We start from the raw sequence: 12,359 nt of genomic DNA, 5'->3' as shown, positions 1-12,359 counted from the left end.
TTAATAATAAGACTAATATCCGTGTTATAACACGCTGCACAATATTCACTTCCAAAGACAGAGAGTGGGGGGGGCGGAGAGGGCGACTTGGAGACCTCAGGAGACATGGAGTGTTAGACCAACGTTAGCCGACGCTGGCGTTCATTTGTGGCAAGAACTTTGACAGACAAGCGAGAAGGCAGCAGCCAGGCGGTGAGCAGGCACAGCGACCACCAACTGCCCCAAGCTTTGTAATCCTCTATATATCACGGTGTCTCGCCAACGAATGGGTGTGCGTGTGCTATTGACGAATGTGTCGAGTGTTGTTGTTTTTTTCGTTTGTTATCTGTGCTTGTGTACGCCTGCCCATCGCCGCTGTTATCACCCCACCAACGGACTTGATGGTGAAATGTTTGTGGGAGTTCCACGAGGGTTGCCGGAAAGACTGGGACGCTCGCCACTGACGGCGGCCGCGATGTGGGTGCGCGGGGAGGGGAGACTGTGAGTGGGAGGAGCTACTGTGAGTGGGAGGAGCTGTGAGTCGGAGCTGCTGCTGTGAGTCGGCGAATAAAGAGATTTCATCGCGGCCATTCGCAGATTCCTCCTCCTGCTCACCGCGCCACGGATTCATCCCCAGTCCACACGCACCTTCTTAGAGATCCGAGCAACGTCGCACAACGACGACGAAGATTCCCCCCCCCTCCCCCTCCGTGTAGCCTTAACAGACTGTTGGGGCAAGTGCTGTTAGCGAGTGGCACGCGAATGGGGTGGGTGGCTCTTACCACACCCGGCTGCATTTGTTTCCTTGGTGGCGATGTTTACACGCCGCACCAGGTACTCATTTGAGGCTGAGTTGACCTAGAGGAGGCACAGGACCACTTCAGATATTCGCCACTGATATTGCTCGTGAGCGGGAACTGAACTCGGGTCGCCAGGTTTGCAACGCATCGCGCTAACCGCTGCGCCACCTCTCCCCCATACTGAGACATGCAAAGACAAATCCTCCATACAGCCTTAACAGACAGTTGGGGCAAGTGCTGTTAGCGAGTAGCACCCATGAAGGTCGGCACGGCTCACGAGGAGCTGAGTGTCCAGCACCACGCTCGGCCGCATTTGTCTCCCTCGTACCGATGCTTACACACCGCACCAGGTACTAATTTGAGGCTGAGCCCACCTAGAGGAGGCCCAGGAGAGCAGCACGCTAACCGCTACACCACCGCTCCCCATACAACCGCGCGCACACACACAACAACGCGTGTGAGTCGTAACACTGCCCTAAAACTGAACGAGATAATGAGATATATTTACAATTCATCATTTCAAAAGTGACACCGCCTAATCGTCTTGACGCATTCTTGCGCGCACCACTGCCACAGCAGTCACCAGATTCACGAGGTGAGCTTCATGGCCCAAAATTGGCACCGTGTTCATTTCCGTGGTGGCCGTTACTTTCCGAGGCGGAAGAAATAATTTAATAATGTGCCATTCCCACCCCCACCCCCGTTACCGAACCGCACGCGGTTTCACCCTTACCTCATGTTCACCACCGCTGCGGATAATGGGAACAGTAACAGCAGCGGGCACGTGCGCAGGTGTCCCCTAGGTCGACTCGGCCTCAAAATTAGTGCCTGGTTCGGTGTGTAAACATAGCCACTGGGGATACAAAGGCGGCCGGGCATAATGTGGGCCACCCACCCTCTCGTCGCGTGCCATGCTGACCGTCATGGGTGCTACTCGCCAACAGCACTTGCCCCGACAGTCTGGTGAAGAAGGTTGTACGGGGGGTCTTTGTCTTTGGTGGATTGCCGCATACGTGATGGATGGGACGACATGGGGAGGCCTTCATCCAGCAGTGGAGTGCTCATGGCTGTAATCATTTACCACACTGTTTCCTTATATCACATAAAATATATGAACACATATATGTTTTTACAAATCATTTTACCGCAGCAATGTTGCAAGGCGAGCAAAACTCTTGGTCCGGTTTCGACACGCGGTGCCTTATCAGCAGAGTGCAGGCTTTGCTCGACAAAAAGACTCGAATTCATACCAAAGGAATCTCGAGAGAGAGAGAATGAATGGGTGTTGAGACGTGGGGGTCTTAACCAAGCCACTTTGACTCACAAGCAACACCGGGTAGGGCGTTCACACGGCCAGAGGAGCAGCAGAGCAGAAGGAACTTTCCCTGTGCTGGACATCCGTGAAAAAGAACTTCTGAGCCAATCGGATTTCTCCAAGAAAAAATAGATTCTGATTCTGAAACCCAGTGTACGGGGGAGCGGTGGTGCAGCGGTCAGAGCACTGCGCTACAAACCCGGTGCCCCGAGTTCTGAAAACCCCGCTCACAACCAAAATCGGTTGATGAAATATCTGAACTGGTTGTGGGCATCCCCTAGGTCGACTCAGCATTAAATTGAGTATCTGGTGCGGTGTGTAAATATCAGCAGTGGGGAGATAAAGGCGGCCGGGGGCGGTGCAGCCCCCCTCCCCCCCCCCCTCAACCCCGTCGTGTTCCCGTGCTGGCCTACTCGCGAACAGCACCTTCCCCGACAGACTTTTAAGGCTTTCCAGGGAATATTTATCTTTTGAATATACTTGTACGTGTGCATGTTTGTGTGCATGCAAATACACGTGTGTGTGGGAAGTGTAGTGGTTAGCGCGCTGCGGTACGAACCAGGCGACCCGGGTTCGATTCCCGTTCACGGGCAACACCAGTGACGATTATACTCGTCTACAGGCAAAATGCTTCCGAAATAAATGTAGTCCAACTTTACTAATACTGGGTCACTGAGTATGAAAATGAAGCTTAAAATTGTTGATTGGCTCTAGTTTTAAATATATGCTTCTGGGTCAGTATGTACGACCTTTGACATGAGAATGACGGACGAAAAGTGAGTTATAAATGGAATGGATCTCAATTTAAACGAGAAATTACTCAAATACATATTTGACTGGGTTTGGACAATACTTCCTTTTTGAACAAAATAATGAATGATTCAATCTGAACCTGGTATTGCATCATACATGTGTAGTGAGTAATAATCGACGGATAACTTCTTGCGAGGCAACACGATATTTATTAGGAATCTATTTTACAAGGTCCCTAACACAAAGGGGTAGCGGCCCCTTTACCCGATACCTGGGGAGGTATGGCCTCCGGACACACGGGCCCGAGCACTGGGGACCCCGTTGACTTCCTGTCCTCCGGCTGGGCCCTAGGGGAGGCTACGCTGACCCGACCGTGCCGGGGTCTTCGGGTCCTGACCACTGGCCTCACTGAGCTCCGGCCCGTTAGAAGGATGATGGAGCTTGTGGTCCAACAGGGTCCTAACTTCAGCCCAGGTCTTCAGTCTTCGGCTTGGAGATGACTGAGACAGACCCTTGAGAGGTCCGGCTTATGTACTGGTTCGTGGCTTGCTCCGCCCTAGCCACGCCTACCTTCCAGAACTTTCTGGAAGGTGACATCATCCCCCAGTCCCCCCTCCCGGGGTCCGGGGAATGTGTCCCAGGATCCGCTTCCCAGGGATTGTCGTTGGCCCTTGGGCCATGGTCACTAACACTGGCGTGATAGTGCTTCCGCCTCCTGTTGACAAGAAGGGGGAGCTAGCAGCCAACAGGATGGGGAGTGCTGATTAACACCCCTACACATGATATGAATTGCATCATGTTATTCCTAGAAGTCATGCATGATGCAATCATAACTAGGCACTGCAAAAAGCAGTGCCTAGTTACCGAAAGAACCACAAAGTATAGGCTTACATCCCTCTGATGAACAAATTGCGCTATATCAGCTCTATAAATCATACAGTGTCGTCCTCTATTATTTGTCAGTGTTTTATTTCGTATAGGGACACAAATCTGTTAAGCCAAAGTGAGCAGAGATGCCTCATACTTGTGTGAACAAAGCAGGTAAATTCTGCTATGTTTGTGATGAAGTGACCTTTGCATCACAAAAACGCATTATAAACGCTATCGTTAAGAAAGCCTATCACCTTGATTTGTGCTGCAAAATTGGAGATCAGGACAAGATGTGGGCCCCACACATATGCTGCAACACTTGTGCAACAAATCTTCACCAGTGGTTGAACAGGAAAAGTAAATCTATGCTTTTTGCAGTGCCAATGATTTGGAGAGAGAGCCAACAGATCATATCAGCAATTGTTACTTCTGTAGTGGGTTCCACGGAGACTTGAGACGTTACTTTAGAGGCAACATATTTATTTATAACAAGGTAACACAATGCTCTTACCCCGCTCTCTAGGGGGGTATAGCGTCCGAGCTAACGTGCCCTATCACTGGAACTAACTCAGAGCCCTCCGGCTAAGGGTGACCTCGGGGAGGCTAACTGACCCGATCCAGCCAAGGTGCAGGTCCGACCACTGTTCCGCGCTCGGCCCCGGCCCTTAGAAGGACGTCGGGTCCCGGGGTCCTAGCCTAGCCGGCCTTCTGTCTTCGTCTTCAGAGCACTGCCTCGAGCTGACCTGAGAGCCGGATGAGCATGGCAGTGTTAAGGAGAAAGTTTTAGATTTGGATCGAGTTCTGGTCGATGGACCATCGTAAGCACCGGGGGGAAGACGTGGCCGCGGGGTTGCATGAAGCAGAGGATGGGGGTCCTGCAGTGATGTGTCAGCCGAGCGAGAGGTGTCCGCAGTGGCTGGGGCAGTGCACCACCGAGGCGCTACTCCCGAGGCGTCTGAGGGAGCAACAACACGGCTGGGCTGAAGGTTAGGCTCAGCGATCGCACGACTCAGCTCGTCGGACACGTTACGCCCTTGGCCCCCGCGTGGAGTGGGTGTATGTGATGAGGAAAGAAGGGTTTGAGACGCGACGGGTGCACAAACCAGCACCACTTCTCGTGGCGGACCTTCACACACTGTGGTCGAACGACCCGCACAATGTCGACCGGGCCCCTCCAGGGTGCCAATAGCTTCGGTGATGTTGACAGTGGCACTTGGGGGCAATGGAGCCATGCCCTGTCACCCACAGACCACTTTTGAGTGGAAACTCTGAGGTTCCGCAGTTGCTCGTTGGCTAATTGGCGGGCCTCCGAATTGTGCTTCGCCGCCTCTCGCGCCTCTACCGACTTTTGGACATCGGACCGAATGTGTTGGGCGATCTTGGATTTTAGGGAGGCCTGCATGAGACGCAATTGAACATCCACTGGGGGATTGGCCTCTCTGCCATACATCTAATAAAATGGGGAAATCCCTGTAGCCGCATGAGGTGCCATTCGGTAGGCAGATATCCCAATCCTCTTGCGATTCGGACACCTGGTGGCTTAGCATAGCGGTGAACGTCCTGTTTAGCTCAACCTTGCCGTCAGTTTGTGGGTGGTAAGGCGAGGTGTCCGAATCGCAAGAAGATTGGGATCTCCACAAGGTGGACGAAAAATTATTCCCTTGATCGGTCAGCAGCCGCACCGGAGCGCCCTTATCGAGGACATAGCCCTGGAGAAAGACCTCCATGACGGCTGCCGCCGATTGGTTGGGGAGCGGCCAGGCCATAGGCCAGGGGGTGAAGTACTCAACCCCAACCAATAGGTACTTATTACCACGGGGAGTGACAGGAAAAGGCCCCAAGATATCAAGCGCAACCAGCTCATTCACGCGGGATACATGAATTCATTGAAGGGGCGGGCATGACGGTTTAGAGGGAGGCTTTCGCCGAGCATACTGGGGGCAACCTTGAAGTAAGTTAGCGACGTCCCCCGCCATGCCCGGCCAGAAAAATTCCAGCCGGAGCGTGGCAAGGGTTTTTTGTATCCCCAGGTGTAAAAGACGCTGGTGGGCGGCCAACACAGCCCTCCCGCGCTGCCATCCCATCGCATGAGCAGGCCATCCCTTACAACAAGAGACTGGCCCCTCAGAAACCCCTTGCCTGTGGACCTCGCTGGCTCGACGGCGTATCCCAAGGAGGAAACCGTCCTCCACCTGGAGGCGGCCCCACGTGTCAGAGTCGTGGCCCAACAAGGCGTCCTTGGCGGCGGGCACGGCGGTTTCCAGAAGGGGATCCATCACACCCTCGGCCGCCGCGGTGAAGGACGGAGGCGCGTTATTTACTGGCTGTTTGCAGCGGCCCGACCGTACATCCGCGAAAGCGCGTCGGCGTTGCCGTGTCGGACACCCTTACGGTAGATAACGGTGAATGAGTAGTCTTGAAGAACTTCTAGCCAGCGGGAAAGTTGACCAGACGGCTGTTCAACCCTGAGGGCATACTGTAGGGCAGCGTGGTCGGAGCGTACGGTAAATTTTCTACCGTACAGGTACGGTCGGTATTGCTGTACAAATAAAACAATAGCCAGCAGCTCTCGACGGGTGACACAGTATCGCTGCTCAGCGGGCGACAACACCCTACTTCCGTAGGCGACCACACGCTCGACGCCATCGATGATCTGGGACAATACCTCCCCTATGACTGTATTGCTGGCGTCCGTGTCCAGAAGGAACGGCGCCGAAAAATCAGGATAACTCAGGGGAGGGGCATTGACCAGACACTCTCGAAGGGCGTCAAACGTGGCCTGCTCTGCATTGCCCCAATTGAATTTTGCCCCCTTGGCCATAAGAGCGTGGAGGGGCTTGGCAATGGACGCGAAGCCCGCGACGAAACGTCGATAGTAGGAAGCGAATCCTACAAAACTACGCACGTCCCCTACTGAAGTAGGGATCGGCCATGAACGCACGCAGCTTGTCTTAGCGGGATCCATGTCAGGGCTGTAATCAACGGTAGGCGCACGATTGGCCGTGCGGTACAATGCAACCCCGGGCTTTTGAAGTTAGGGGGGAAATAAAGGGGAGCCTGAGGCTGTTCGAAAGAGATCTTTTCAACATCTTGTCCGCCAAGACCCCCCCCCACCCGCCGTCCTGCCTTCTCAAGCCGCTCGCAGCATCCGTGTGATGCCAGCGAGTGCCGCCACGAGGCAGTGATCGGCGAGGCTTTTTCGTCCTCTTCCCTCGACCTCTCACAGCGTCCATGCGATGCCATGAGTACAGATAATAATAATAATAAGAAGAAGAAGAATAAACACCAAATTCGGCAAGCCGAACATCGCACACCTCCTGGCTTTGAAATTCCTCCTCCTCGTCGAAGGCACTGCGGTGGGTAACCATCAACCGCATCACAACATCAACAGCAGGCCCATGCTATAAAACTATAAACTAATCAAACAACTATAAACTATTCTTTATGTTACCAGGTAAGGCCCACTGAGGTATGATAGCTTTCGCGACCAATATCATCCATAATATAGTTTTTTTTTTACAACCTGCATCATCAGGCGGGCAACCAGATTTGTGGCTGTCTGCCTGATGATGCTAGTTGTAATTGTTGCCGAGTTGTAATTACTGGCGAAACATCGTACTCAGATTGTAAATGTTGTGAATTTGCTCTCTAACACACCGATGTGCTGTACTAGTAACGAATTGGCACGTTCTGTTTATGTGACAACTCTTACTAATTGGCTGTGTCGGGTGGTGGCGGTTTTAAGGACATTAATATTTACGCGATCGAACCCAAAAAAACCTATATTATGAATACATCTTTGCCTGCTGTATTTTTTTTTATAACTCGTGAGTTAAATTCTTACAGCCTTCTTTAAAGCCAAGAGGGGAGTACGATTATCAGAAATGAAGACACTTAACTTCGAATTAATCGACCACCTGAGTTGGTACGAGAAGGGTACGACCCAAAAAAAAGCGTGCTTCTCCTACCATACCTGGTGAATAAATATCCTACCGTAATACCGTAGCGTCACTGATTTAAAAGTATCGCAGCATAATAGCGTACCATACTTCAAAACCAATAAAATCGTAATTTCGTAACGTGTCGCACTGCTACCCTTGTTGAAAGTTAAAGACACGAGCCACAGTAGTGCGATTGCAGCCATGCCACCCACACTATGGGCCACGTAGTAAAGTTACAGAGGCACAAATATAACCTTAGATACCCGTGGAGATACGCACAGACACCCATAGAGATACACAGAGATGCACAGAGACCCTTGGGAGACACGTAGATATACAATTAAAGACGTCAGCCACAGTAGTACAATTGCAGCCATGCAATCCACACTATGGATCATACAGTAAACCACTGTAGCCTGCGCTTCTTCAACGGGCGAGGAACAGCAAAGCGACACGAATTCTCTCTCCTGAGGGCCCTCCCGTCGTGGCCAGCGGCAGACCTCGACATTGGCATTTAGCTCCCGAACCCATTGCTGCCGCCATAATCACGCCCCAGAGTAGCATGCGTGTGACGGGAAATAGGCTGTGGGAAACGTTGAGTGTGCGACCAAACCACTGCCCCACCACGCACACACGTCCCCACACCACCAACACACCCACCCTCCTCCCGTCACCATCCTCACATCATCCCCACCAGCATGCTCACATCGTCTTCACCACCATCCTCCAATCGCCATCCTCCCATCATCATCATCATCATCCCATCATCCCCACCATCAAGCTCTCATCGTCTTCACCACCAAACTCCAATCACCACCCTCCCAGCACCACCATCATCCCATCACCCATCCCCCCCCCCACCCCCTTTTACATGCCCCCACCAACATCGAATGCTCCCATCACTCCACGTACCCACGAATAGTGCGGTTGGCTACGTACGGTGGGAAAGAAGTTCAATGTGCACACGTCACAGCCCTCACCGCCGCCCCCACCGTCCTCCCGCCCTCGCTCGCTGCATGGCCGATAAGGCACCCAGCGTGGAGATTAGAGTTTTGCGAAACTGAACGGAAACCGATTCACTCGTTTGCGTCCGTGTACACACACTCACTCACGCGCGCGCGTGTGTGTGTGAGCACATACATTACCATTACCCTCTTGCCGTATGTAACCCATCCCCCCCCCCCACGCCATCGAAAAGCCAGAAGTCCCGCCACAGACCGTTCGCAGGGCGGGACCGCGTGCTTTCGGCTGTACCAAGCTTCTGGGCTCCCCGCACACGGGCTGGACGATGAGCGCTGTGACCAAGTACTCAAGCCACGTGAGTTCCATCACGGCAGTACACACAGTACTTACAGCATACGCTTACGCAGCGTTGCGTAACTTCGACTCGCGGTTTTTTGCGCCCGTACCTGCACACCCGAGCCGCACCGTTACCTCTGCGAGTCTGTTGTGTTTCTGTTGTGTTTCTGTTGTGTTTCTGTGCGAGTCTGTTGTGTTTCTGTTGTGTTTCTGTGCGAGTCTGTTGTGTTTCTGTTGTGTTTCTGTTGTGTTTCTGTGCGAGTCTGTTGTGTTTCTGTTGTGTTTCTGTGCGAGTCTGTTGTGTTTCTGTTGTGTTTCTGTGCGAGTATGTTGTGTTTCTGTTGTGTTTCTGTTGTGTTTCTGTGCGAGTCTGTTGTGTTTCTGTTGTGTTTCTGTTGTGTTTCTGTGCGAGTCTGTTGTGTTTCTGTTGTGTTTCTGTTGTGTTTCTGTGCGAGTCTGTTGTGTTTCTGTTGTGTTTCTGTTGTGTTTCTGTTGTGTTTCTGTGCGAGTCTGTTGTGTTTCTGTTGTGTTTCTGTTGTGTTTCTGTGCGAGTCTGTTGTGTTTCTGAGCGCTTGGATCTCGACCGCGAGTCTTTGCGTCACTGTCAGTTTATGGGTCTCTATTTGAGCCTAAATGTCTCCGTCTGACTCTATGGGTCTCTCTGTGCGTCTATGGGTCTCTTTGTGCGTCTATGGGTTTCTATGTGAGTCTATTGGTATCTGCTTGAGTCTATGGGTCTCCGCGTGAGTCTATGGGTCTCTGTGTGCGTCTATGGGTCTCTATGTGAGTCTATGGGTATCTGCTTGAGTCTATGGGTCTCCGCGTGAGTCTATGGGTCTCTGGGTGCGTCTATGGGTCTCTATGTGAGTCTATGGGTATCTGCTTGAGTCTATGGGTCTCTATGTGCGTCAACTGGCAACCTGACTGTTCTCCCACCCAAGGCTCGATGACTCGTTTGACTGACTGACTCTCGCTTTGACTCTCTCGCTTTGACTCTGTTCGACTCTTTGCCTCTCTTCTTGACTCTCGCTTTGAGTGTCTCGCTGTTTGACTCTTTGACCCTCTCTTTGACGCTCTCGTTGACTCTCTTCTGACTCTCTGTTCGACTCTTTGCCTCTCTCCTTGACTCTCGCTTTGAGTTGCTCGCTGTTCGACTCTCTGACTCTCTTCTGACTCTCTGTGCGACTCTTTGACTCTCTCCTTGACTCTATCTCTCTCTATCTTGCTTACCTCACCACGCGTCACACTTCTTCTGCGTGTGCGCGGACAGCGGTGGCGCGAGATCTATTCCCGGTCAGGATGTGCGCGAGAAAGCTCCATCTTCGCCGACGCGGGCCCTGAACTCGAACCGGGTGTTCAACTGGTCGGTAGCAGCCTGAGATGGCCAAACCATAGCCGCGTGTTTCAAAAGTGATGTCATGTCTGGATGTCAAGACCGTTTAAATGCTGCATTTTACCTTTGGAAATTACATTCCGCAATGAAAATACGAATAATAATTGTAGCCGTTCTCAGCCCACTGCTGCACGAAGGTTGTTTGATGACAAACTTCACCACACTGGTCAATGCAGGTGGGTGAAGGTGGTGGGGAGGTGTGGGGCCCAGCAATGGGCGGCCATACCCTCGCTGCCAGCGGCTGGCGCCCTGGGCACGTCGCGAAATCGGCGCCCCAAACCCCAAAGGCAGCTCCAGGCTGAGGTTTTTTTTGCTAAACTGCGAGACATTTCGGCCCATATTTTCCGTGTAATGTTTTGTAAGCAGATTTTTTTTTAAACAGAAGAGTAATGATTCGTTTGGTCCCGTCCGTCCGTCTGTCCAACCAATAGATTCTCAGGAATATTGAGAAATTCATGAAAATTAATATTCCCTCCGTACGTGCACGGGAATTAAAATACTGACATCTTCGTTATTTTATTTTTCCCCTCAAATTTGGCGCCCAAACTTAACTTGGCGCCCTAGGCGACTGCCTAGTTCGCCTGTATGGACGGGTCGCCGCCCCTCTATCGATTAGACCACTCATCACTGGTGGCAACCATGGCCGGGAATTGATCCCAGGATAGCCAGGGGTTCAATGTGCAATCCACTGCGCTACCGCCCCACCCATCGAGAACAAAATCCCACGCGCGAATTGACTATCGCTGGTCGTGCGTTGGTGTTGTGACTGCAGGTGGCACCCATCTGTGCTCTGACGAGGGACTAGGAAGGGAAGGTCCCTTGCCCAAAAGATGCAGCTCCCTCCAGGCTGAGGTCACTGCTTGACCTCCAACTCCATCTCAAAACAAAACTCGTCCCATCTCGCGAGTCTCCGTGGAACCTCGCCTCCTGCTCCGCGTGTCCAGGAGGACAACGGCCATCATCGAACCGGCCCACAGCGGAGCGCGCTGCTGCTGAGTGTTTCGAAACAAACAGGACACCGAATCCTCTGCATGACGGAGCAAAGGGAGCGGGCAGCGGGCATGCCACCGGAGCACTGCAAATTCCTCCCGCAGGGCTCCAATGAGGGGATGATCGGTTTCTACAGCACCCTGCTGGTACTGGGCGTGGTGGGGAACGGCCTGGCGTGCTGGCGAGTGCTGGGGCCCGCGTCCCGCGACCTCAAGAGCGCTCCGGCCGTGTTCGGCCTCAACCTGATGGCCGCGCATGCCGTGCTGCTGCTCAGCCTGCCCTTTCGCATCGTCCACTACGCGCGCCAACGCTCGTGGCCGTTCGGCGCCGGCTTCTGCTCGGCCGTGTCGGCGCTCCTCTACGTGCACATGTACGTCTCCGTGCTCCTCTTCGTCTGCCTCTGCGTCTACCGCTTCGTGCAGCTGTGGCGACGGCACGGCGATTCTGGCGCGGGGGGCGGCGGCGGTGGGAACGTGGCGCGCGCGGTGCTGCGTGCCTACACGCTGCCCGTGTGCGCCCTGGCCTGGGTGTTCAGCCTGGCGCTCGCCACCCCGGTGTACCTCGAGATCATCGGCACCAACACGACGAGGGATGCGGCCAGGAAGGAGTCCGCCTGCTTCGAGTACAGCGGTCGAGTCGAGGAGCCCTACGTCCTGCGGGTGAACGTGGCCCTCACGGCGCTCTACGCCATCGCGTGCGTCGCGTTCGTCGTCGGCTTCTGCCTCCTGGGCCGGCGTCTGCGGCGCGGCGCCGGGGGACGCCGGCCGGGGACGCCCGGGGCGGCGAGCGTGGAGATGAGGGCGCTGCTCAAGCTGCTGTGGATGTTCGCCGCGTTCGTGGTGTGTTACGGGCCCTACCACGCCACGCGGTTGCCCTACGTGGCGGCGCAGGCAAACGCGTCGGGAGCGGGCTGCGATGGGAGGCACCGCTGGTACATGCTCAACGAGATGTGCCTGCAGGTGACGGCGCTCAGCACGTGCCTCGACCCGCTCGTATTCTTCATCATGACGCGCTCCTAG

General features: G+C 53.7%; 1 protein-coding gene across 1 annotated transcript; it reads left to right on the top strand.

Moving 5' to 3' along the window:
- The first annotated feature begins 11,381 nt into the window (after positions 1 to 11,381).
- Positions 11,382 to 12,359, top strand: LOC144942210 (putative G-protein coupled receptor 34). Its single transcript, XM_078868966.1, has one exon. It carries the CDS (start codon positions 11,382 to 11,384, stop codon positions 12,357 to 12,359), a length of 978 nt encoding a protein of 325 aa, XP_078725092.1.

The sequence above is a fragment of the Lampetra fluviatilis genome, chromosome 26 (assembly GCF_964198595.1).
Source record: "Lampetra fluviatilis chromosome 26, kcLamFluv1.1, whole genome shotgun sequence".
Classification (NCBI taxonomy): domain Eukaryota; kingdom Metazoa; phylum Chordata; class Hyperoartia; order Petromyzontiformes; family Petromyzontidae; genus Lampetra; species Lampetra fluviatilis.
The sequence above is the reverse complement of the archived record's forward strand: the minus strand, read 5'-3'. Positions and strand labels throughout refer to the sequence as shown.